The sequence below is a fragment of the Haliotis rubra genome, unplaced genomic scaffold (genome assembly GCF_003918875.1).
Source record: "Haliotis rubra isolate DU_JTF1 unplaced genomic scaffold, ASM391887v1 Scf199, whole genome shotgun sequence".
Lineage (NCBI taxonomy): Eukaryota > Metazoa > Mollusca > Gastropoda > Lepetellida > Haliotidae > Haliotis > Haliotis rubra.
The window spans coordinates 719,904-747,788 of NW_025765991.1; the positions used below are offsets into that span (position 1 = coordinate 719,904).

The following is a 27,885-nucleotide window of genomic DNA, read 5'->3' on the forward strand; positions in this document are numbered from 1 at the left end:
GGGCTAACCCACCGCCCCTCATTTAGTAGAATCAACAGGTTTCAAATAAAGGTGTCCTTTTTAAAACACGAAGTGGTGCTAGACATGGCTGCATGTTGAGTCCAGTTCTTTCTATATACTCCCCATCAAAAGTTTAGACTCACTAGTGTAAATGTAGACTTACTAGTGTTAATGTAGCCACTTCCTTGCTAGATTTTGCAAAATTGTCCGTACTGTTTACACATGAACTGATGTATTGTAAAACAAATTCGTAACGTTGAAAAGATTATTGTCATTGGTTAAAAAATGATGAAACTGAGTGAAAATTGGCTAATTTTTAACAACATTGTACACCACAACACAGCTGTTCACATGCACGATATTTTCACATATTTTTTTAGATTTAATGCCTGATCCTAAGTCCGGGGAGAAATTCATCTTCGATGTAACCACACATATATGCATATTACATATAAACTCTGTCAAAAAAGAAACGCAACCCCTGTCCTCAGATATTAAAAATCCGTTTGAATAAAATTATTGCTTCGAAACTAAATTGTATTCAAATGTATTGAAATTATACACGTATGTAATGAAGACTACCATCCAAACAACTGCATTTTCACGCATAAGTGTATGTTATTGCTTATTCCGTCACAAAGCATAAAATGACCTTGGAGACTTCGCACAAAAAAACGAATGCACGTGCAAATCATGAAAATGGCAGTTAATGTAGGGGTGTATAAAAGCCCATGTGCTTTCGTATTTTATTCATTCATTTGTCGCCGAAAAACAGTGTTAAAAATGCCACAATTGAGTGCTGCCGACCGAAATATCGCCATTGGTCGTGTTCAAGCCGGATAAAGTTTTGGAACTGTTGCACGGCACCTAAATGTTCACAAAACAACGATATCCCGACTTTGGAGCCTCTACAACAACTTAAATTCGACCAACGATCGCCCGAGAAGTGGAAGGCCAAGAATCACGACCCCCTTCAAGATCGGTACATCCGGGTCCATCACCTGCGTAATCGGCATGCCCTACCAACCGTGACTGCCACACAAATACCAGGTTTGAGGAGCGTGTCAGCTCAAACGATTAGGAACCGTCTGAAAGAAGCGGGTTTACGTGCCTGTAGACCAGTTGTTGGACCTGTACTACGCCCCCTACATCGCCGCCGACGACTCAGGTGGCGCAACAACGTAAGGATATGGACTTTACAAAACTGGAGGCGCATCCGGTTTTCTGATGAATCACGTTTTCTTTTGCAACGTCACGACGGAAGATAGCGTGTGTATAGGAGACGTCATGAACGTTTTGCGCCCATCTGCGTCCGACAGGTGGACAGATTTGGCTGAAACAGTGTTATGGTTTGGGGAGCCATCTCATACAACCAAAACTCAGACTTGGTGATCGTTCCAGGGAACCTGACAGCCCAACGTTACATCAACCACGTGTTACAGCCTCACCTTCTCCCGATTATTGACCAACAGACACAGATTTTTCAACATGACAACGCCCGGCCTCATAATGCACGTGCAACAATGAACTTTCTGCAGAATTCCGACGTCAATGTCTTGCCATAGCCCTCTAACTCACCAGACCTCAACCCTATTGAACACCTGTGGGATACTCTGGATCGACGCGTACGTCAACGTCAGCCGCTGCCACAGACGCTGCAACAGCCCGCCGTTGCACTGCAGGAGGAGTGGAGAGCCATTCCCCAGGAGAGCATCCGGCGTCTTATCCGTTCTTGTCCAAGGAGATGCCGTGCAGTGATTGCAGCTCGTTGTGCTCATACGAGATACTGAGAAAGACGCTCCCCTGATGCCAAACTGGTGTCTGTGAGATGACTTTTGAAATAACAATTTTAAACATTACCATCTTGGTTTTTATTCTGCCAAATTTCAGACTTCTGTCTTAAATAATAAAAATGCTGTGTCGTCCCAAAACTTAAGATTAAAATCTCTAAAATACAGGGGTTGCGTTTCTTTTTTGACAGAGTTTAGTTAGTGCTTTAAGTGAGTCTAAACTTTTGATGGGTAGTATATTATGTATCAATGAAGGTTTAGGCGAAACGAACAGAGATCTCAGAGATATACTTGTGAAAGAAATTTTGATAAAATCACGTTGTTGTTATTTGCAGATGATGTAATATGTGTTGATTATTGTGTAATTGTGCTCCACGAAAATTCTAGATGCTTTAGAAACGTACCGTCATATACGGGGATTTAAAATAAATTTAAATAAGACGAAAGTAAGGGTGTTTAGAAATAAAGGCTATCTACGAATTGAAGTTGTATCTCATAATCAATAGCTTTTATTATCATTATGCTTCCCGTGAGGGACGGTGGGGTAGCCTAGTGGTTAAGGCGTTCGCTCGTCAAGCCGAAGACCCGGGTTCGATTCCCCACATGGATGCAATGTGTTAAGCCCATTTCTTGTGTCCCCCGCCCTGATATTGCTGGAATATTGCTAAAGGCGGCGTAAAACCAAACTCACTCACTCAAAGACCCGTGAAGGTCCGGGTTAGAATATTGATCATCAGTAACCCATGCTTGTGGTAAGATGCGACTAACCAGAACGGGTGGTCAGGCTCGCTGACTTGGCTGACACATGTCATCGGTTCCCAATTGCGCAGATCGATGCTCATGCTGTTGATTACTGGATTGTCTGGTCCAGACTCGATTATTTACAGACCGCCGCCATACAGCTGGAAAATTGCTGACTGCGACGTAAAACTCAACTCATTCACTCACTCACTCATAAACCTGTATCATCAGGTTCAATAGGTTGGGATGGGAAATGGTAGGGACGGACTATGTGCAATTGGCGATACACCATTTTACACGAACCAATCAGAATTTGGCCTCCGAGTCACCGAGTGCAGAAAACGTTGATTGCGACGTAGCGTCAATTAGATTTTAAGATTAATACCTGTTGTCCATGATGGATTTGGGGTCCTGGTGTAGGGCAGCGTTGTAACGTGACAAATGAACTTATCTGCTTATTGTCACCTGTTGATCACTGGATTGTCTGGTCCAGACTCAATTATTTACAGACCGCCGCCATACAGTTGTAATATTGCTGAGTGCGGCGTAACGCTAAACTCACTCACTCACTCCAATTTCAAACTGATGCTAAAATACTTGATCAAACTATTTTCGGAAGCTTGGGATGCAACCATAGAACAGATATTAAAATGATGTACAGTACTTGCTGTAAGAGCTACTGCTGTGTTGGCAAATGAACATCTACAAATACAGTTCTGGGAGAGCATGATTAAGTGAAACAAGATACATATCTGTCTATTATTATACACACAAGACTTTCGATGAAAATGAAATAAAGTTAACTGGGGAACACATATGAGACTATTAATATTTCAAACGTGATTTTCTCACGCATTGATATAACCAAGATTGCGGAATTCATCTTACAAAAGTCATATTTATCTATTGTACAAAATGCTATCTTTCTGAAACTGTATATAAATTGTTTTTTGCATCTTTGTCCTTTAACCAAATAACTGACAAACCCACCCTTAAAACAAAAACAAAAAAGAAACAAAAAACAACAAACAACAAACAACCCCCAAAAGCCCCCAAACCCAAAAAAGATTCCCCCCAAAAAAAAAACCCCAAAAACAACAACAACAAAAAACCAAAACACAATCCCAGTTCCTCACTGAATCGCTATCTACCCAATAGAAGTTTAATGTATACAAACGTTCACTAGCTGAAACATATTTATTACAAATGCTAGACATGAACACATTGAAAATTGAGATAATCTATAATAGTATAAACCTTCATGTCGAGGACCGAACACCACGGAAGGTCAGTATGCCACACACGACATACATCATTCCTGCCTGGTGCAATCACATCTCATGATGAACGAGATTTGTATTGTGTACATATCCCACATGTGGTCAAAGTCATTGTCTAATGATTGACATATACCCTTGACACAAACTTGGGCTGATAAGATACCCAGGCTAATTTTGTTGCTTGCAGTGTACTTGATTTTTACAGTCTCATTTATCAAGGTAAACATGAACCCGAGCTAGCAAGAGTCAGTGACACACTGATTGTCAGAGACAGATTGATTGCCGGACAACTAATGGGGTTAACAGTGGCTGAGATTCAGTCAATTTGCTGAAGATAACACAAACTTAACAATGTCAAAACTTAAAGGAGCGGTTTATATATAAGAGAGAGATTTGTGAAGCTATAGTACTACTGTATGACCAGTCAAGCCAGTGGGGAATGGTTAGAGCACTATTCCACGTAATGCTCTATGGTGTTACTCCAGGTTTATGATCCTAAACTAAGCTGCTTCTGAAACTGTTGAATTACGATACGAACCCAATGACGTCAGTTCAAAGGCCATGAAGAAACTGGACAGAACCCTCGTCACTTGGGATTCCGTTTTGGGTGATACGCCGAAACCGAGGTCTAGGGTAGGCAGAGTAAAGTCTCTTAGTGTGTGAAGGATTGTCCGATAACAATCATTTTACTGCTGTATTAAACTCACTGGACTATCCTCCGTATTCGTCAAACCTAGCTCAGACAGAGTTTCACCAGATTTTCATTCCCAAACTTGAAGAGGGTAGGGACCATCATAATAAATTATGGGTATTGACTATTTTGTTCTGGGGAGGTGTGGGTTCATCAATTCAGTACACTTGTACTTAGGGATGAGTGGGTAGGTCACTGATGTTGTACATGGCATGCAGGGGTCAAATACTTTATCCATAAATATGAACGGTCCCTTATTCATTTTAAAGTTTTGTCAAGGATGATATATTTACAACTGATTGTGTTTCTTTTCACCAACATATATATGTGAGTAACCCCGCCAGGGACAGAACAAAGTGAACATCTTTCATTTGGGAAAATACCATTCACATATGATTTCATTTATTGCGTTACTTCTGTTTGTACATTAAAGAGTAACGTTTTCATTCAAAAAGACGTGTTAAGCATAACCCTGGACAACTTTAGTTTGAGAACCTTTTATTATATAACAGCAAAGACTACATCATGCCAAAAAACGAAGTTAATGTCACGTCAGCTCCAAATTACGTGGTTACAAATAGATGATCTTGTTTATGATTTTGATCCAAAGGGTATACCGACCGGCGTCATATAGCTGGAATATTGCTGTGTTTGGCTTTAAACAATCAAAACCAAATGGTGAGACACGTGGCTGTGTTTACTGAACTCTTGCCATAAAACCGTTTATAATTTCTAGGACGTCAAATAGGCCGAATCATGTCAGAGGGATTGTCACAATTTCCTATATTAACAATGGTTCAGATTCAGAAGCATAGTGATACTAAAATACGTGAATTCAGACGAGATGGGTGAGCTTACTGTTACGCCGCAGTCAGCAATATTCCAGCTATATGGTTGCGGTCTGGTCCAGACAATCCAGTGATCAACAGCATAAGCATCAATCTACGCAAGTGGGATACGATGACATGTGTCAACCAAGTCAGCGAGCCTGACCACCCGATCCCGTTAATCGCCTCTTACGAAAAGCATGGGTTACTGAAGATCAATATTCTAACCCGCATCTTCACGGGTCGTGAATACAGAAGGTGAGTGAGTCATGATACACACCAACACGGAATTCAGAAGCTACGTGTACCCAAACCAACATATGGATTCAGAAGTTACGTGAGTCATAATACAACATGATATAGATGTAATGTTTGTCAGATGCATCTGCGCTCTCAATTTAATTTAATTATCTGTTTTAAGTGTTTGATCGAACCCGATTCACAGCTATTTAACTTTTCGGGTAAACGCCATTTACATGCGTACGGTCCGTAAAGCACATGAACCATCAACCAAGTCAGAGCGTGATCATCTAAGGCATTAAGTCGCTTCTTACAGCAGACATAGGTAGATAGGGACCTATATGTTGACCAGATAAACTGAAAGGTAGTCTAAGCTAAGACATGACAATGAAGTGCGTACAGGAAAACCGACGCAGGAACCGCCCAACCAGTCATAACAGTCTTTGTCATTAAAAGTCGAATCTCGTGTTCAGTTTTTAAAATACTTCCTTGGATATTGTTCATAGTCAAAGAGTATAAAATCATATTCATATTTCTCAGCGATGGTATGAAGGAGGGCGTTAGGTATATTACTGTACGCTTCTGTCAATGCCTTGTTTCTTTGTTCATGCCATCTCGACAGACTGTCTGAACGAGACTGACTGTTGAAATGGTTTACGAAGAATTCAGTTACTATATCCCTTGCTGCCAGGACCGACTTTCCATGCAGTTTTGGTGTCAGAATATTTCTTGGAAATGAAACCGACAGAGAAAAGTACCCGTTATACTGAAAGACGATCCACAGACGTTCGGCCAGGTCTGTAGGTGGCAAGCACAATGTGCTCAATTTCCCCTGTTCATAAAGTTTAAAGTTGTAATGAATTAAGAGTACAAGTTCGTCCTTGACATGAGCCGTGTGGCTACTCTTGTTGACCATCAGATGTCCAAGTCCCGTCTTATCCAGGATGTACGCTGCATCTCTGGAGAACGTCTCCATTCTTCCGATATACTGCGGTTGAAAGGAACAGGGGTCGCAAAGATGGCTCAAAGGCTCCCAGTGGGCATTAGGTTTCAATAAAGCCAATCGAAGGAACTGTTCAAATGTTATTTCCTTAGGACATTCACTATTGCTCAGATGCACCTCTCTAGAAACAGATCTTCTAAGCCAATTCCAGAAGTCAGGTAGGAATATCTTGTCTAAGTACGCGGACCACAGTCTTGCATATGGGTCTCGGACAAATAGGACCTTTGTTAAGTCAGAGTTCATTTCGACAATCGCTCTTTCTCTAAACGAATGTTTGAATTTTACACCCTTTGCACCATAATGGACAAAATATCTATCTAAGTCAAATGGCGTCAGCGCATTTTGGTGACTGGAATTACCATTTAGAAATATCATAATTCGTTTCCAGAATGTGCATCCGACTTTTGGTGTTAGGCAAACAGCAAGCCGACTTGGCAGGTGACTTAACAATGGCGCCACTTTTCCTCGAGGAGACCTGGGACATCCGCTTTCATACAGATTCTTTCTCCTCTCGAATTCCGCCTCGATAGCAGAAATATTTGTCTGCAATAAACACATTTCCAAATTAATAATTAATAATTAATGCATGAGTCGAAAAACGAATTTTGTTAAAATATTTTTATAAGGAATGTTTTGCAGTTTCCCTCTAAATTGATGTGTGAGAAAGGGAAACTTTATGAGTCGGGCTCTGTAGTTTTTTATTGTAGATAAAAAACGTTTGGTAATTTTCTGTCATGCTTAGTGTTGGTCCATAAACTTAGGTCTCATAAATAGAATTATTGTCTTAAATTGAAACGTAATTTGTAGATTTAGTTTTTTATGATAACTTGCGGTGAAGAAGTATGCCTACCCAGATACAGTATAGAGTGTAACATACATACTGCCACCTGTTCTGTCGCCATCTTGTCACGTGGTCGCATCATGGGGGGTGGCAGTCCGACGTTTCGAGCAGCCCAAAGTGATCTGGTTACTACTGGCATGACTAAAATACAACACCAAAGTCACATTTGTATGTCTCCCATGCCTTCCCGTCATATCAAGAGACTATGCATTGTTCCAGTTATATGGCTGTGGTAACGTGATCGTGTCAGGACCAGACAATACAAGGATCCTTGGTCTACCCAGCTGAGACACCACGACAGATATGAACTTAGAGAGTCCGAACTTGGTCCAACATGATGTTGGGTATTTGCGGAGTTACTAGTGCTCTAGAACATCATGGTCGGTCATTTCTGTGCATATATCTTCAGATAATAACTATGAACATCAGCATGAATTTCTGACACTCGATCCCATTAGTTGTAATTTACGACATGCATAGGCTGCTGAAGAACAATTAAATCCTGCATCTTCAGAGGATAGAGGAAAACAGTAGCAATTCAATAGGGCTGTATACTCGGTCATCTTTTCCACATCAGATATGTCGGGAAGACTATAACGGACAAAGCATTCAACCTTGTACGTTGAAATTGCCTTTCAGAGAGGACTTTGTAGCTTACTTCACACTATTATATGGTCAACGTACATTCCCGGATATGTAGAGAAAATTGGCTCTACAAAGTGAAAATATTACTCTTTTGTACGTTCACATTATGTTGTCCTTTGGAAAATATTATATAGGTAAATACAAGGATACTAGTACTAGGATTGTGTTTGCCTTTCTTATTGGGCTGGTGTTGCCCCAGAACATCTGGAAGAACCCACCAGTGTCTATTTGCTCTTTTCCAGCAGTGTGTGTACCTCTCTCCTGTGTATGTTTACACATGACAAGAATGTGACTCGGGAAAATTTATTGAAAATATCATATTATGGGATGAATCAATATACTCAAAAACGTAAATCCGGTTTATTTGCAGAATTGATAAAGTTTCATAAAATATCATAAAGCGTGTAAGAAAAATTCAAAAAGTATTCAAGCATTCTATCGCTTCTAGTAATGGTTTGAACCTGCGCGGCTGTGATATAAAATGAAAAAGGGTAAGTTGATAAACCCAAAATTGTATTTCAATACATCTAACAAAAAAATAAATACATATATTTTCGATTTTCCTCGAGTTTACGAAAGGGCTTCTCTACCATTATGAACGTCCAGAAAGGAAGGCAAAAACGTCAATTTCCAATGTCTTGTTGAAATCCCAGGTAAAATGGGAATAAGGGAAATTCTGTTTCCAAGTACAATCCAGTCCCATCATCCATTGAGCGTCCCATACCAAGGCCCTACCACTAACCTGATCAGCAGAGGTCTCACAAAAGTATGTAAGTGTGACATTCTCCTAGAAACATCGTACACGCCAACGGACGGAGTCTTATTCAGTCCATCCCAAACCCTAGGGGATGTATGAGCTCAGATGCAACTATGGAGACAAATATGTCACAAAGACTTCACGCCTAAAAGCTTCCAGACTAAAAGAACTCAAGACCCCAGCTATGACACCTGACAGGAAATCTGTCCTTCAGGAACGCTTCCACAAATCCTGACCACCACATTTCCAGGGAAGAAATCAACATTATCCAAACCAACATCGAACGCAGGGAAAAGAGGACATTTCAAAGAACTGTTGAAATTCAAACAAACAGATCAGCCATTATTTTCAGCACCAAGACATGTACCTCCCCAGTGCTCTCCCACACGTGAATGCCGTATTATCCTGTGATTGCCTTTTTGTCTGTGGTATCGTAGTAAGGACCTTTTATTACACTCAGACAGTTCACTACACTGCACTGAATTGGCTTCTCTGTTAATCTCTGTGTCTTGTCACTGTCTTCGTTCATAAGCAGATCTATAAAGACATTCATGTGCACACAATACATTTACTCAGAATTCATTTGTGGGAGGGACAAGTGTGAGGGAGTGAGTCCCGACACAGTTGCTTCCCTTTGCTGCCACTTATTTGGCAGCAGCAGACACAGCAGACGGCTCCTTGTTTGTTCACTAAAATGGAAAACATCTGCAGGAGATGAGACACCATTGGTCACAACTTGTTGACAGCATTTGTAGGCCTGTCTGTGTATGTTAATCAGCCAGATTCTGTGACAACTTGTCCTTCTACTAGACTCCGTGAGTGAGTGAGTTTAGTTTTACGCCGCTTTTAGCAATATTCCAACACTATCACGGCAGGGGACACCAGAAATGGACTTCACTCATTGTGCCCATGTGGGGAATCGAACCTGTGTCTTCGGCTCGATGAGCGAACGCTTTAACCACTAGGCTACCCCACCGTCCCGCGGGAGGGACAAGGAGTAGCTCTGAAACGTCATTACAAAAAATAAAGATGTTTAGCCATGAAATATTATCATGTAGTGACCGTATTTCCAACTTCTTGATCCCATTGAAACACCTTTTAAAGCAAATATACTAGTGATAATAAATAGTGAGTTTGAATATTTGTCTGTAGAGAAGTCTGAGCACACGGTAGTTGTCTTTCGTTTGTGAACTATGATGAGGAAATGAGACATCTCTATTGCCTTTCGGCCCTTGAAGATCACGGGTAGAATTGGTCTTCAGCAACTCACGCTTGCCACAAAAGGCGACTATGCTTGTCGTAAGAGGCGACTAACGGGATCGGGTGGTCAGGCTCGCTGACTTGGTTGACATGTGTCATCGGTTCCCAATTGCGCAGATCGATGCTCATGCTGTTGATCACTCAATTGTCTGGTCCAGACTCGATTATTTACAGACAGCCGCCATATAGCTGGAATATTGCTGAGTGCGGCGTTAAACTAAACTCACTCACTCACTCTGTTGCCTTTCACTTTTATTTTTCCATTTTACTTACCAGCTTCCAACAGGGCCAGGAACACTAACACCATAACGACTGTTCTGAATACAACACACACTCGGCAGCCAACATGTCCCCGCGGGGATGACGTGTGCTGAAAAACAACGTTGGAACAATGGCTGGCATTGTGAAACAGCATTTGAACTTAGCCAGACTCGGTGAAACATTAGAACAATGGTTGACAGTGTGAAACAGCATTTGAACTTAGCCCGACTCTGTGAAACATTGGAACAATGGTTGACAGTGTGAAACAGCATTTGAACTTAGCCAGACTCTGTGAAACATTGGAACAATGGTTGACAGTGTGAACAGCAGTTGAACTTAGCCAGACTCTGTGAAACATTGGCACAATGGTTGTCAGTGTAAAACAACATTGGAACTTTGCCGGACTGTGTGAAACATTGGCACAATGGTTGGCAGTGTGAAACAAGAATGGGAAAATGTCTGCCAGTGTGCAACAATGTAACAATGGTGTGAAACAACATATTAGCAATGCCTGGGTGTGGCATTTAAACAATGTCTGTGTGAAACCTAGTCCTTACATATAAATACAGTCTGCCTTATTCGGAGATGAAGCATCACAAATAATCTGATGTCAAATTTGTCACATCCATTACATTGCAGTTATGATAGGAGACGTGAACAGATGTATAATCATCAAATTGTGTCGAGGCGAATGCTGGCATCTGTAGACATGGAGTATATAACGTCAAGACCAGTGAATAACCAGTCTCGGATACCCGTCGAAACTGATAAATAGGTGAAAATTATATACTATCCCAAAAAAGAAACGCATAGGCGTTTTGTATTTGTAAAATCTAAAAATTACATATTGTGTTAAAACAATCGTCAAAATATGTAACAAAAGTGTTGATAACATGATTTTACACTATTGCACAAGTAAAAAATGGACTTGATGAGATTTCTTACAAGGATTAAAAACGCATCGCCACAACACAACAAAAATCACCTTCCAGTTGAAATTATGCAGCAAAGAGCATACACTGTCTGGCTATAAAAATCCAGATTACTTTCGGAAATCGGCATTCGTTTTGAAGGAGTTTCAAGGTCAAATCACTACGCCACGTCTTGACGCTGCGACATCGAACATCGCCATTGAAAGAATGCACGCTGGAGATTACCAATCTTCTGTTGCCAGGCGTCTGAATGTTAGTCTGAGCACGATATCACGGCTTGCAGCTCGTTACAACCAAACAGGTATAACAAATGACCGTCCCCGTACAGGCAGACCTCGAGTCACCATTGCAGCCCAAGATCGGTACATCCGGGTACTACAATTGCGTGATCGTACTGCCACGGGTGAGAGCACAGCAGCCAGGGTGTCTGGACTTCGGAGGATATCCGGTCAAACTGTACGGAACAGGTTGAGAGAAATTGGACTGAGAGCCAGGAGACCCGACGTCGGGACCGTGCTACGTCGTCACCATGGCGTTCAACGTCTCCGTTGTCTAAAATTATCCACTTGGTTGTAAAGACATTGGCTTCGTCTGAACTGATGTAAAAATCCATGCACTAAAGTCTATTTGTGGACGATTGTTATACATGTTTGAAAATACAACATTTTCGCAACAGATTTCTGGGCTATGCGTTTCTTTTTTGGGATAGTATATAAATGAATCACTCAAAATCAGTGATTACACAAGCTGTAGGCATGAGTAAACGAGTCGTGCACCATAGCAACACAGGTAACACAGAAAATACAGGAGTGATGTGAAAAGCGGCCGGTTTCCAAGTCACGGTCTACTACACTTTGGGAGACATGTCCGTTATAACTACATACAACTGTAAAATGTTTGCACTTGTGACGTTTCTGCTTGTCCCCTGTTGATGGCAAGAGGTGGGTATCTAAATGGGCAGCAAGTATACAGATTCTCACTGGTATGTTTCTATGTGTATAGTAGATAGGAATTTCTACACATGGACAAGAAGTCCAAAACGTTGGCTTCAGGTATCGAGTTCATTAACGAACTCATATCCAATTTCCTTCTGCTAAGTACCCGCCTGAACTGGACGTAAAATAGATCAGTGAAAAATCCTCGTCTATTTCATGTTTGGATCTATGCATGAGTGACAAATGGTATCCACAAGAATTTATGATAAAAGGGATGATTCCAATAGCCATACTAACAGCTCCAGCAGTTGGTGCCTGTATTTCACAACGTTTGAAGTACAATCGTGTATACGCTTTCTCCAAAGAGTTACACGAACGTCGTGCAACTATTGCTCAAAGATGGTTTGATTTGATAAAATTTACAAATTTCAAGGCCTCAGGACGTGAAGCAGGCCTAAGGCGTTTGGCAAACGGGTTTGGTGATGACATTATCTGGCGACGTTTGGATTGGATCAACACTGCCTATATGTTTTGAAAGAATACAAAGTAACACAGCGTTATAAATATGGTTCATATTTAACTCATCTACAGTTCAGATTGGAATAATGGATACAAATCCTTAGATGAGATCAACTGGAACACTCACCTGAACACGGTCGTCCATAGCCAGCCACTCAACAGGTGTGTCTGAATCAATATGAGAATCTGTCTGTTTGCTTGTCTCTATTAGCGTGTGTACCTCTCTCCTGTAACAGATGGCATGGCTTGGTCACTTGAGTTATACTCTTAAAAAAATCAATCTTGACATGCTGTTTTGGAGTTTATTTACTGAGTACATATAACTGATTTAAACATGACATTATTGCTCAATTACAGTAAAATCATCTCTTTACAAATTTCTAAAATATGATTTCCAGAAAGTGTTTGGTAAAAACACAATGGGCTATTAAAGCGTCCTGCCACCGTGATGGATTGCGGCCCACACCATGACACAATCGCCGCCAAATGGGACAACCTGTTGCACACAGTCGGGGGCGTAACGTTCACCCCGACGTCTGTAGATACGTGTGCGTCCATCATGAGCATGAGCAGAAAACTGCTCATAAGTGAACAGTACGTTTCTCCACTTTGCACGTGCCCATCTACCCACTTTTGACACCATTTAGACGGACCGTCAGTTGACGTGGGGTCAGTAAATGACGTCGAATGGGTCTTCGTGCAAAAAGTCCGGCCTCCCTCAATCTGTTGAGTACTGTTTGATCTGAAATTCTGCGTAGCCCAGGGATCTGCGTAGTTGTAGACGTCGATGTCGTAGTGCGGTCTCGTAGGTGTCGCAGTCGGATGTATCGATCTTGTGCTGCAGTTGTCACCCTTGGCCTCCCCTGACCTTGGTCTGTCGTCAACTCTGTTGGTGTGGTTGTACCGGGTCCACAATGCGCAGATTGTCTGTCGAGATAAGCCAAAGTGACTGGCCACATCTTGCCGAGTGCTGCAGCTTGTAATGTGCCAATGGCGTGGTTACGTTGAGCTGTATTCAGTCTTTGCATTCTGTAATTGCGCCTACTGGCATTATAAGGTCTGTATTGTCGTAACTGGTGATTGGGCGTTAGTAAACCCTCTACTGTTACAGTTACCTACTAAGTATTGCCGTTCCACGTGGTCAGGGGAGATTATAGCTCAGGCACTCCACTCGCTTGGTCCGTTGCAGGATCAGGGCCCTGTTCCTGAAAGCGATCGTACTTTAACACAGACTTACGACTGTCGTAGCGCTACGATCGCTTTGAGGAACGGGGTCCTGGAGTCTAGGGCCTAGATTTTCGAAGCTCTCTTAGCGCTAAGATAGTCGTAAATTGATGTTAATGTATGGCACTTACGACGATCTTAGCGCTAAGAGAGCTTCGAAAATCTAGGCCCAGGTTCCACTCAACACAAGCGTTTATAACTTTCTGGAAAGATGCATATCAGTTAGTTAAGATCATTTCTTCCTACTGTAATAGGTGAATTATAGTCCTCAAACATTATGGAGCAGCTCTCCCGTTACCTCTGACATAATCCATATCTCAGGCAGCATCCTGTCCATCATGTCAAAGCTTATCCTCTCAGTCTTTGCAACCTGGCACGTGCAGACAAATGAGACATTTCCTTGTACCTGGTGTTAATTTCTACACGTTATATTTCATACTGTAATAGAGGCCAACAACCTATCAACGACCAGTCATTTGTCAGTGGTATAAACACTTCATACTATACAATGGTTTAGTGAGAACTGAGTGACGTGGATTGGCTTCCGAGAATGTAGAACGAGTTACTACTCGTACTGAGCTCCTAGTGCCAAACATGTCTTTTTAAATGGTTCGAGCCTGACCTGATCTTTGATCACATTCCTTTGATTCGTTAACAACTGTATCTGACCTTGCACGCATGTGTGTCATAATTGGATTGATTTGTTACGCATGTGTTTCGTAATCTTCCTCTGACGACCTTGCCTTGTCCTTGTCTCACGAAAGCTGTGGCAAAGAGCTCGTCTCCATGTTTATCTATTTCTTATTCCCGACTTTCTTTCGCCTCTCCTTATCGATCTCCCTGTAACACTCGCTATTCTGTCTCCATTCCGTGTTTAACCGTTCTCAGTTTCATCACATTTTATTTAATACTTTTGAATATTTTGAGAAAAGTGGTTTTAGACCTATGTCATGTTTCTTTTTTTGAAGGGTATATATTGTTATGAGAGTGTGTTTTGTGAAGATGTCACACTGATTAACATTTCATTATTATGGGTCACAAAAGTTTAAAGCGCTGAGGGTGAGTTGAACACGCATCTTGGCGAGGCTACGTTATTCATCCTGTTGTAAATGGGCTGAGGAGGTGCTGCCCCTTTGTTGATGTTTGGTGATATACTGCTTCCGAAAGGATCGAGACGCGATTCGATCTTTGTCTTCTGTCGTCGGTTTGGCTGGATTTCTCCAGAACTGTATATTGTTGGTTTCTGCGATATTCGAGGAGGACTGCATCCGTCTGCTTACATCGTCTAACCTCGTCAACTCAATCTTCAATTAGAACATCGACAAGAAACAAGACTGCGGTAATTATATACATTTAGTTAATAGTTTAGATTTGTGATTCAATAGTTTAGATTTGTGACTCCATAATATTGCATTGGAAATCTGTATTGTCATTCATTGTGACCCTAATAAATATATTATTAAACATTTTAGACTTGTCTGTGTTCTATTTTGCTGGTTCAAAGGGGACTCACAAACCTTTCTAAACCGTAACAATATATCCTCTCTGCTCATTCATCACAAGCTGATTGGATATGTATGGAGTGTATCTGTTTTTTGAGTGTTTAGTTCCGGACCTTTCTCTTACGTACACCTATACAACATATAAACGAAAAGCAAGATTTATGGATGTCAACTTCTTTATTGTGAATAACACGACGTTTCGGAGTGTATGCTTACTCCTTCATCTGGTGAATCACATATAAACGGTTACATTTGGTTTTAGTACTGTAGTACTTCGCTGGTCTTAGGAAGGGGTATGTAAATAGAAGCAAAAAATACCTCGTTATCATTAATCAACACAATTCCAACAAGCAAAGTCCGCTGTACAATTCCGACTATATCCTGGTCATATGAATCACTGCAATCTAGTGATGGTACTACTGTGTGGCATCCATCATAGACACATGCAAATCCAGTGCTACTGGTCACACGACTAATTGCATAGGACATGAATTTGGAAACCTTCTTCATATGTCCGGCACTAAAACTTTTGAAACCTTTACACAAGACTTAAATGTAGAAACCCTGATCAAACCAAATCTTTGGAACAACATATTTTAATTTGAAAGAACTGATGAGTCTCATCAAATGTATTTCAAGATTTGATTACACTCAGGTGTGGCTGCACGTGTGTAGTCAGACATCAGGAGGTGACAAACGGGATCGGTTTGTCATGTTCGCTGACTTGTGTGATGCATGTTAACATGACCCAGTAGCGTTGATCGATAAATAAGTTTAGTTATCTCCCGTATATATCTACAAGTGATACATCCCTTTTGATACTCATTAATGACTATTGGAATTATTGGTTTAATTCTGTTAGCGATTAATGCTGATGCAACTTTAAATGAGGTATTTAGTAGAGTAATAGGACGCCAAGATTTGAGAAACTGTATAAGCTTATTGGCTTTTTGTAAACATGTAGTTCATAGCATAGTTCAAGGAGTTAATTAAATATGTGTTTAGATCATTCCAAAAGAATTTTAAAAATTCAGTAGTGAACTCATCACCCACGTGGGTGGTCATCACCCACTTCTCGAAGGAGCTGTCCAACGCTTACCGTATGTTGCAGCAGACACGCCGATGGCACTGGAAGTCCGTGATGTCAATGGGTTGCTGCTTGTGCTAGTGTTACTCATTACAGTGTATTACACAGTTACCATCATTGCTGTTTCTTCGTAGGAACCCGTGAAGTTCCGGGTTAGAATTAGTCTTCAGCAACCAATGCTTGTCGTAAGAGGCGACTAACGGGATCATAGCCCAGATTCCAGATTGTGTTCCAAATGTTCCAATTCTATGCACTCCGGGATCAGATGGTCAGGCTCGCTGACTTGGTGGATGCATGTCATCGTACCCAAGTAGATTCATGCTCATCGTATCAACCACTGGCTTGGCTTGTCCAGACGTGATTATTTCCAAACCACCGCCATATAGCTGAAATACTTTGATTGGCGGCAGAACAGTCTACCAAAGGAACTTGGAAAAAAAGGGAATAACATACTTGAGAAATATAGTAAATGTGGACGGCAATATACTGTAGATCAATTTCCGTATATAATGCTTCAAGCTTTGAAACATATAGCTCAGGCCTACCATACAAACGGTGAACAAATCATCAAAACTGAACTCATATACACCAAAACAGAACAAAATTCATCAAAACTGCAAAACAATATCCTCTAAAACCGAAACAATACATCTGTAATGGAAGACTAATCGTTTGAAATGGAAACAAAACTTGCGTATCAGCTACAAGAGAGCGCGAGAACGGTTGCCGAGCGTACAAACGACATTCATAGCATCCCAAAACGGCAGTCATAGCATCCCGAAACGGCATACAAATCGTCAAAGATGGCGGCGAGGGGAGACGAATAGGCATTGGTACATAATGTTTTTCGTCACTTTGAGTCTAATCTTGAATATTTGATATCGGGATGTTAATCCAGAACCATTCGATAAGTATATCTGTTATCAGATATATTTTACAGGGGTTTCATCCAGTGTAAATGAATCAGTTACAGATATCATTGCTCTCCACAGTACACCTCTATTGAATTTCAGCAGAAACCATAGTGAACTGTGACTGCCTGGTCTATGTGAAGGCTTTGTTGGGTCTTGAATCAATGAGCAGTGCGTTTTCTAACATGATTAGGCTTCATGCTTGTAAGCTTTTCGGATGGTTCATTTGGTGCTATAAAACACACAGAAGGTAAATGTATGCTTTGCATGGCGATGGCGCTCAGAAAAGGCAGGATGTAAGAATTGGTGATACCGCTTCTACTGTTGGTAGTTGTTAATAAGTTCGTTTTCGATGCTATGCTAGTTTTCGATACTCCGATTACGTGTGCCGATGATATAGATATTTCGACTTTGATAAGCTGATCAGAAAGTTCACTTGATGCGTCCTTTAAAGGTGTCCTCAGATCAGAGAGGTATCGAATCGCTGTGTGTTGATCAATTTTAACAATACTTTGTTGGATTTAGGGACTTATTTAACGAATCCTTCTAGAGCATTATAGTTACATCATGGCATTCCAGCTGAATGTTGACAGAAAGAGTAGTCAATGTCTTAGACGTTTGCCCCTTTGCTGAAACTCACGAGCACTGGCGCTGGCAAACATAGAAAGAGTTAGTGAGTGAGTTTAGTTTTCGGCCACTTTTAGCAATATTCCAGCGATATCCAGCAATATTCCAGCGATGCCATGTGGGAATCGAACCCGGTTCTTCGGCGTGACGAGCGGAGGCTTAAACCACTAGGCTACTCCACCACCCCCATGGAAAGACAATGGAGACGAACCGGTATTCGAACCATAAGGTTTCCAGCGTGATCAAGGGACGCAACTCTTCACAACAAACACCTCAGACCACTCGATCACCCACTTAGTTTGACACATTCGTGATATAATTATATCAGAATTGTTTCAGACCTACAAACAAACCTAAAAAGAACAACTTCTTAACTGAACATTTAATCGACCTGCACCATCAGCGCAGTCGCCAACAACCGCATGAAATGATCGAGTCACGAGTACAGATGTTTGACTTTACGAAGTTCAATGACACACACAATCAACTCCTCATTCACGTCATATGAAGGGAGAGGTTAGGCTAGGTCTTCCCTTATCTGCATGCGAGACCCGAGGGAACCCACCATATGGTCGCCCCTCTGTGCTCCTATCTCAGATAGCACAATAGCCACCGGCGGAAATATCTGCCCTTTCGTAAAAAGATCCTGCGACATGGTAGGTGTGTGTAAAATATGAAGGTATAGTTATGTCGTATAAAAGATAAACTAATCCACTCGATGATTCGATTCGATTTATAAAACAGACATTTTAAGATTTTAACATTTTTTTACAAAATGGTCTCATGTCCTTTGGCGAAATAGTTAATCGTCCCACGTTGGATGAGGAATTCCGCTCCCTCCGCTGTGTCACGAAGGTCCTTTGGGTTGAAGTTTTCATTACGATTTGTGCATGATGGTAAATGTACACCTTCAGTGCCAGGAAAACACCAAGCTCGGTCATCTAAACATAACAGTGACACAAATCATGAACAAGGCCAAAGTTTTCAGTCTACCAATATATGGATGTGATATTATTTGTACCTTGACAGCATTATTTTAACCATTCCACTGAGGAATATGATGGGGGTTAATCCCAGTAGATGATGTCGCACCTGTAGATGGTTGTAACAGCATTATGTCTTAGTTGGACGCTGTTCATATAGGAACTACTTATACATTAGTGTGGTCCAACAGCTCACTCCATCCACGAGCAATCAATGTAGAGTATGTCTATATGAGTGAAATAATCTTGAACGCGTTGTTTAACGAGATTTTACCCCACTTCACCTGTTTATTACATCACCCCTACATTTCCAGTTCACGTAGATGCATGCATGCCTACCTCCCTGCCTGTCTGTGTTCTGTGTGTCTGTGTGCGTGCGTATCTGTGAGCCCGAGTATGTATATGTGTATGAGTGTGTGTGTGGTGCGTGTGCGTGTGCGTGTGCGTGTGCGTGTGCGTGTGCGTGTATGTATTAGTGCCCTTAGCGTTAATCTTTATACCTATTTTTTCAGATGCTGAAACTCGGTCTACTATTAGCATGTTTGATGCCCATAAGTCTTTGTCAGAACAAGTAAGCGACCAAGAACTAGATCGCTATGTCTTTTGACTATTTATTTTTCAAATGTCAACTCACAACTACAAATTAAATGTGTTTAAGTAGTTAGAAATAATTTCTTTAAAGGAAATATACCATCTGATTGGACAGGAATTCAGAGCATAACTGTCTCATTGCTTTTTGTTACATCTCGCGTCCGCGGTTCGATAATCAGGATAAATGATTTTACGGAATGTGTGTCTTTATTCGTCCCCCCAAAAACAAACAGATCACCTTTTTATTCACAGATTCATTCGGTAGACATATGGTTGTTCGTGTATTATGGAATGAAATTACAATAATAAGATTGGTTATATAGAAGAAATGCGGATATAAAAACTGATGACTGACGTTGTGTTGGTCTTTACAGAGACCTGGACATGTTTGGGTTGATCAATATGCTGTATTTAAAAGCTGACAAGAACCTCGATGGCACCATTACACAGACCGAGCTTGATGACATATTCAAGGGGTTCGATGCTAATGGTAAGTACATGCCCAGCTGGACCCATTGGAAGCAGCGTCAGTTGTTTCACCCTTTAATGATAGCCTAGTGGTTAAAGCGTTCGCTCTTCACGCCAAAGACCAGGGTTCGATTCCCAACATGGGTGCAATGTGTGAAGCCGATTTCCCTGTATACCCCGCCTTGATATTGCTGGAATATTGCTTAAAGCAGCTTAAAACTAAACTCACTCACTCATTCTATTTAATGACGCTGCACTTGACTGGATCTACGCTACAAACACGTACCGAAACGTCTCATTGACAGAACGAAACAACTTGAAATCTATGAGTAATCTCTGTCCTCCTAATCACTGTTACCGCAGGTTCTTAAATGCCACATTTGAGGTCGCTCATGAATCTTTATCTGCATGTTTCAAACATCTTCAGTGTTTTACGCAAAGTGACAGTCCCGTTAAAACATCTACTCGTTCTTTATTCAGTAGGAAATGTTGCCGTGTACAAGGACATGTTTAAGTATGACGGGTGGCCCAGTTGTGTTGCAGAATTGTGTGACTATGTAGAGATGCGCCCCTTTGACACGAAAGGAAGCTGTGATTGTGCTACAATCCATAGGTTTGTGAGCACCCATTCTGGTGGGTGTCACCAAATGGGTAAACATCTAACAGTGCCCCACATCAACGTCACACGCCGTGACAAACCTTCAATTCTGTTTAAAGCGGCGTAAAAACTCACTCCTTCACTCACACACTGGAATACCTTAGGTTTTAAGAACCATTGCCCTTATCTGACATTGGTTTCCTTGATACTAATTTGACTTTGACCTTTGAGGTGACGGCAAAGTAACGCCTGCTGAATTTGTACCCACGTGGATGGTCATCACCCACTTCTCGAAGGAGCTGGCCAACGCTTACTTCCTCCTTGCTGACCTTAACGCTGACGGTGTCATCAACCACAAGGACCTCACCATACTCTATAGCAGATTCGACATCGATGGTGCGTTCATCAATTCCTTGCCTTAATCTAGTGGTGGATTTTGTTGTTTGTCGTTTAACGCCACACGCAGCAGTATTCCAGCTTCATGACAATCCAGTCATCAGCATCTGTGTCTGCAGCTAGGATACGACGACATCAGCTGAACCAGACCACACCGTCGTAGAGGAAGCCTTCGGCGACGAATGAAAGTCAATCAGTGTCGCTATCATTGTCACTTGGTTGTAATTTGTATTTATTCTCGAGATGAAAATAACATGGTACATTTTGACTTAACGGGTTTTCATATAAAGGATATGAAGGACTCGAAAAGCAATGCATAAAACAATATCTTGTTTTAAGGTGACAACATATTTTCCATTCAAACAGGAAATGGCAAGGTTTCTGGTGAAGAATTTAATCACAAGTGGCAAGACGTAAGTGTTATATACCGAAAGTATCGCCATTAGAATAAGCACATAAACATATTGAAATGTAACAGGCGAATGCTTGAGTGAGTGTGATGGAAAATATCAAACGACCTTGATCATTAAGAATGCGTTTGCTTCAAAAGATGGGGTATGGAAAATTAATAACTGTTCTTTAGTTGTCACTTGTCTTGAAAGCGGTAAGCGGGGTGTTGTTTGTTTGTTTGTTTGTTTGGTGTTTAACTCAACAATATTCACGCTGTATGACGGCGGGTTGTAAATGTCGATCGCGAGTCTGGGTAATACGATGCCATGCATCAACCAAGGAAGTCTGACTACCCGATCCCGTTAGTCGCCTCTTACGACAAGACCAATTCTAACCTGGATCTTCATGGGTGGTATACGACATGTAGAATACATTTTATCATACTAACCTTGTTTTTTATCATATCAACCTTGCATTGTAGCATATTAATTGTGATAATAATTCTCAGATTTACAAGGAGTCCGCCTTCGCCGTTCTGTTCACACGCGCTGACGCCGACAAGAACGAACACTTGTCTAAAGCTGAATTTACCAATCTCTTTGAGCCCTTCGACTCTGACAGTAAGTATTTACAGTTCGTCTACTGTCAGATTGCAGGTATTTGTTTGTTGTTTAACGCCGCATTCAGCAATATTCCAGCTATATGGCTGCGGTCTGTAAATAATCGAGTCTGGACCAGACAATCCAGTGATCAACATCATGGGCATCGATCTACGCAGTTGGGATACGATGACATGTGTCAACCAAGTCAGCGAGCCTGACCACCCGATCCCATTAGTCCTCTCTTACGACAAGCATGGGTTGCTGAAGACCCGGATCTTCACGGGTAGACCGCAGGTAGAGTTAAGGAGGCGAAGCGGAGACCAGGTTTCGATTCTCCCCACACGTCGTTTGGCTAGAACAACACTGAAATGCTTTAAATCATACTCACTGATGCACCGCTATATCCTATCGTAGTCACTGAGTATCAAGATGTGCACACAGATGTTATCGTGAAAGCATCTGCCTGTTTTGTTCCTAGAATTGACCCCGGCGAAATGAAATCTCCAAGAGCGCCAAAGTATGTCTGGATCTTTGAAATTGTATATATAACTGATTATACACTACTCAAAAGACCAACTGATTCCTACAAAGAACCATATTTGATATCCCATGCCACCAACTGTGGTAATATGAAAAAGTCGCTGATCCTTAACTTCTTTCGAGTACAATACAAAGAAGATAAGTTAAGACCTAAATTTATAGCAATGCACTAGACTTTGACTACGAGAGTGATATCATGCGTTTTTAGCAACAGTGTACTATTTAATTACCTATATTCTTCTTCTTATGTATTAAAGCGTATCGCTACGGTGGGGTAGCCCCCTGGTTAAAGCGTACGCTCGTCACGACAAAGACCCGGGTTCCATTTTCTACATGGGTACAGTGGTGTGAATCCCATTTCTGGTGTCCCCGCCGTGATATCGCTGGAATATTGCCAAAAGCGGCGTAAAACTAAACTCACTCACTCTCACTCACTCACTATGAAATCCTATCGTATGTTCAGGGTATTACATGCCAAGTGTTATGTTCAGAGGACAATGCTGTGACGAGGTCAGAGTTCGAGGCCGGGTGGACCAAGGAGAACTTCGGAAACAAGGCCCAGGCAGACACACTGTTCCGTAATCTTGACAGTAACCATGACAACAAGATCACCAGCGTCGACACCAACCGTCTCTATATGACGTATAACGCGAACCGTGAGTCATTTGATCCCCCACTGTTAACCATAGAATGAGTAAATGCAGCACCGCTTAGAAGAAAACGTGTCCTCTGGCTAGAAGTTTGATTATCGTCAAAGTATATGTGGACAGACAGTTGTCTGAAATTGACGTACGTTGTGTTCTCTGGCTAGAAGTGTGATTATCGTCAAAGTATATGTGGACAGACAGTAATCTCAAATTGACGTACGTTGTGTTCTCTGGCTAGAAGTGTGATTATCGTCAAAGTATATGTGGACAGACAGTAATCTCAAATTGACGTACGTTGTGTCCTCTGGCTAGAAGTTTGATTATCGTCAAAGTATATGTGGACAGACAGTAATCTCAAATTGACGTACGTTGTGTCCTCTGGCTAGAAGTGTGATTATCGTCAAAGTATATGTGGACAGACAGTAATCTCAAATTGACGTACGTTGTGTCCTGGCTAGAAGTGTGATTATCGTCAAAGTATATGTGGACAGACAGTAATCTCAAATTGACGTACGTTGTGTCCTCTTGGCTAGAAGTTTGATTATCGTCAAAGTATATGTGGACAGACAGTAATCTCAAATTGACGTACGTTGTGTCCTCTGGCTAGAAGTGTGTATGATTATCGTCGTTGTGTCCTATGCTAGAAGTGTGATTAGTCAAAGTATATGTGGACAGATTGACTCAAATTGACGTACGTTGTGTCCTCTGGCTAGAATGTTGATTATCGTCAAAGTATATGTGGACAGACAGTAATCTCAAATTGACGTACGTTGTGTCCTCTGGCTAGAAGTTTGATTATCGTCAAAGTATATGTGGACAGACAGTAATCTCAAATTGACGTACGTTGTGTCCTCTGGCTAGAAGTGTGATTATCGTCAAAGTATATGTGGACAGACAGTAGTCTGAAATTGACGTACGTTGTGTCCTCTGGCTAGAAGTGTGATTATCGTCAAAGTATATGTGGACAGACAGTAGTCTGAAATTGACGTACGTTGTGTCCTCTGGCTAGAAGTTTGATTATCGTCAAAGTATATGTGGACAGACAGTAATCTCAAATTGACGTACGTTGTGTCCTCTGGCTAGAAGTTTGATTATCGTCAAAGTATATGTGGACAGACAGTAATCTCAAATTGACGTACGTTGTGTCCTCTGGCTAGAATGTTGATTATCGTCAAAGTATATGTGGACAGACAGTAATCTCAAATTGACGTATCTGAAATTGTGTCCTCTGGCTAGAAAGTGTGATTATCGTCAAAGTATATGTTCTTAGACAGTCCCTGGCAAATTGACGTACGGTTGTGTCCTCTGGCTAGAAGTGTTCTCCCGGATTATCGTCACAGTGATATGTGGACAGGACAGTACATTAAAATTGACCTACGTTGTGGACTGTTGCTAAAAGTCGTGATTATCGTCAAAGTTGTTAGTTGTCGCCGTTGTTCGTTGAGTTTCTGTTCTTGTTAGTTACCGTTGTTCCTGTTACTTCTATAACTGTATAATCTTCTAAACTAAACGTTAGTCTACCACGACTTCAGTTAATACTGTGATTGGTTAAAACCATTCTCTTTTGCCCAACATATTTGTTCTAAAAAAATGTGATATCGTTGAAAAAATTATTTAGCCTAGTCACGATCCCTCTTAGCCATTACACTCTTTGATCTGAAGTAGTCTATGGAAGAATAGTTACTTACTTTACCGTATTTATGCCAGTGGTACACCCTCATGTCCTGTTCCTTCCTTTCGGAAATATCCCCCCAAACCCAGCTTTTTGTCAACAGCCTCGCGAACATCCCAGCGAATCCGATTCAATTTGAATCCATTACACTTTGAATCCACTAGGTCACAACACACTTTTCAAAATGTTGAAAATAATGTCCGTAGAATCGAGTTTGAGCGCAAAGTACACAAATGAGTGTGTAAGAGCTACCATAGTGACTCTTCTGTCGCACGCAGAAGTAGAGGTGCGTGAAATCGTCAAGTTGACAGGGCACAAAATTCAACAGTATCTAAATTCGTACAACAGGGACTTCTCATCACAGCAAAGCGCCTGTACTCTTAAATTTTGTAAGGTACCAATAATTAGATATCAAAGACTCTATCTCAGTCATACAATCATGTTAACCTTGCACAAACTGTCAGAAGCTTTCCTGTCGCACCTTTCCAAATTTCCAAAATGCAACGTCAATGTAAACAATCACTTCCTAGAATAGGTCAAGGCCATCAGGTTGCTGCCATTATTTGTGTTGGGAAAGGGTCTATGGTGGGATTTTAAAATGTGAACCAAACTTTTAACATCATTTGATATGTTTTCCAAGTTACCAGTTAATGTTTAGTGATTAATGATGTAAAAAAACAACAACGTTATTTGTTATTACAGAACTTGGTGTTTATAAGTCACTGACGGTTTTACCACCAATCACCTCTTATTGGGCGATACCACTTCAGACTGGACTGCGAGGCCGCTTCACGTATTGGCGCGTCACCAAAGGAGTTCCAACTGAAATTATTCATAAACCTGTCATGGTAGAATGAAAATAATTCCGTTATACTGTCTCTAATTTCAAAACACAGCAGGTTTATCTCCTAATTATTCAAGCTACTATAGACAATACAAATTTCCATTTTCTGTTCCAGACGACGACCACTTGGATCTCATTGAACTGTCAAAGGTATTCCTGGAATGCTTTCAAACCCGCTTTTAACCACATACGCATAGCTTAGTTTGAGTGAATGATTAAAATGTATAGCTTTACCTTTAGAAGATGAAATTTCATTGGTACGGTACTTTTGTTACGGCTGCTGATGTGACTAGAAGTATCAAACAACCTTAGTGTTCAACAACATACATACCGATAACGTGATAGCAATATTGTGAATGTCACAAAGGTGTCGCACAATTGACCACTTGTGACATCAATCTATTTAATCCAGCGTTCGATATTAACGTCGGTCCTTAGGCGGGAAGCCGACTGAAAACCACGCGGACTCACACCTTTGTTTTCTGCAGTCCTTATGGCCGACAGCTTCTTCCTCCCCAATACCTAAGAGTATTATTTCCATGTTAAGATAGGGTGTACACATTCTGATCAGGACCCACAATGTTTTATGGTTCTGGGTCCTTAGGGCCTGCAGCTTTCCAGGGTTCAGGACAAACACTGATTTGATCAAATAATAAAGAAAGCCACCAATAGCTGGATATTGTCGATTGCGGCATATAGATGAAGACATTATATTCTCTGTGTTTTTTCTTTCCAGATCAGTCTTCTCGTCGGTCACATTTAGAGTCTTCAGTAAGTACAGAAGAGTGCTGAGTGCCCTGAATATAGCATACACGGACTTTCACTATGTTGATAATGGTAAATTCGCCTTAATAAAGTGCCAGCGGTGGGCAGATGGGATGTACTCGTCTTGTCCAGGATGTTGGTTGAGAATACTCAGTGTCCTTCAGAAAGTGGTCAAATGTAACGTGTTAGTTTTGAGATTACACGTTCTTATATATTAGTTGCTTAGTGAACCACAGATTCCTTTACCTTTTTGGGTCCCATGCTGGTAGCCGCGTTGGCTGAGTGGGTTAGATCGCTGACTTGGTGTGTTAGCGATTTGGTGCCTCGATCACTCGTGCGGCATTGGACTCAAACCCCCAACAATAATACAAGAATGTTACAAGAAATTGTAAGATCATATGGTAATCTGTACGTTGCTCCGCAATATTTCAGAAATATGGCGATGGGCTGTAAATAACCGAATCTGATTCAGATAACCCAGTGATTCACATCATGGACATCGACCTACACAATTTGGACACCATGACATGCACCAATCATCGGTCGCCTGTTACGAGGCTGCGGAAGATCAATTCTAACTCTTCGCTGGGCATACACTAGGTGGAATACTGTGGACATGGATATATTCTGAAATGCTCATATAGTAACAGTTGTACACATAAATTAACACGCACATTATTTATTCTTTTCAGATGCAACCCTAAGAGAACGAATTCTTAAAGTATATCCGGAACGAATAAGTAAAGAATAACACCCTTGTTAACTTGTTCTTATTTGAGTTCAGCACCCCCCCCCCACCCCCACCCCCCACAAATAAATAAAAAAAAAAAAAAATAGGAGAATAGAAATGAAAGAAAAAAGGATCAATACCCAACATTTATGTGCCTGGGATCATCATCAACTGATTATATCATTTGTAATAGGGTGTGGAGGGTGGGTGAACGGTGTCACCATGTCATCGAAGCCCGCAATTCGCTGTGGAGAGTAACGTCCCTTGGACCCACAATACATTCAATCACTCTGCCTGATCTCGTGACCACAACAGGAAGAGACTACAACAGGAAAGTCTACAATACTGACTGACTGAGTTTAGTTTTACGGCTTTTGCAATATTCCAGCAAATGGGACACCAGTGGGAGTACCCATGTGGGGATTATAACCTGGTCTTCGGCGTGACGAGCCAACGCTTTAACCAACTACCCACGCCCCTTCTCAGGAAGGGAATATAACAGGAAATGGTAAACGTCGGAGATCATGGATATTGTCCAAATCAAACCCAACTCATGAACAGTTAATCTTTTTTCACACTATTGAGA

General features: G+C 41.3%; 1 protein-coding gene across 1 annotated transcript; it reads left to right on the forward strand.

The window, feature by feature from the left end:
- Nucleotides 1-18,624: 18,624 nt before the first annotated feature.
- Nucleotides 18,625-27,327, forward strand: LOC124275127. Its single transcript, XM_046710617.1, has 10 exons — nucleotides 18,625-18,729; nucleotides 19,569-19,627; nucleotides 20,022-20,137; nucleotides 20,945-21,109; nucleotides 21,476-21,522; nucleotides 22,008-22,119; nucleotides 23,133-23,297; nucleotides 25,920-25,954; nucleotides 26,541-26,575; nucleotides 27,262-27,327. The coding sequence occupies exons 1-9, from the start codon at nucleotides 18,727-18,729 to the stop codon at nucleotides 26,565-26,567; spliced, it is 729 nt and encodes a 242-aa protein (XP_046566573.1). The 5' UTR covers nucleotides 18,625-18,726; the 3' UTR covers nucleotides 26,568-26,575; nucleotides 27,262-27,327.
- The last annotated feature ends 558 nt before the right edge of the window (nucleotides 27,328-27,885 follow it).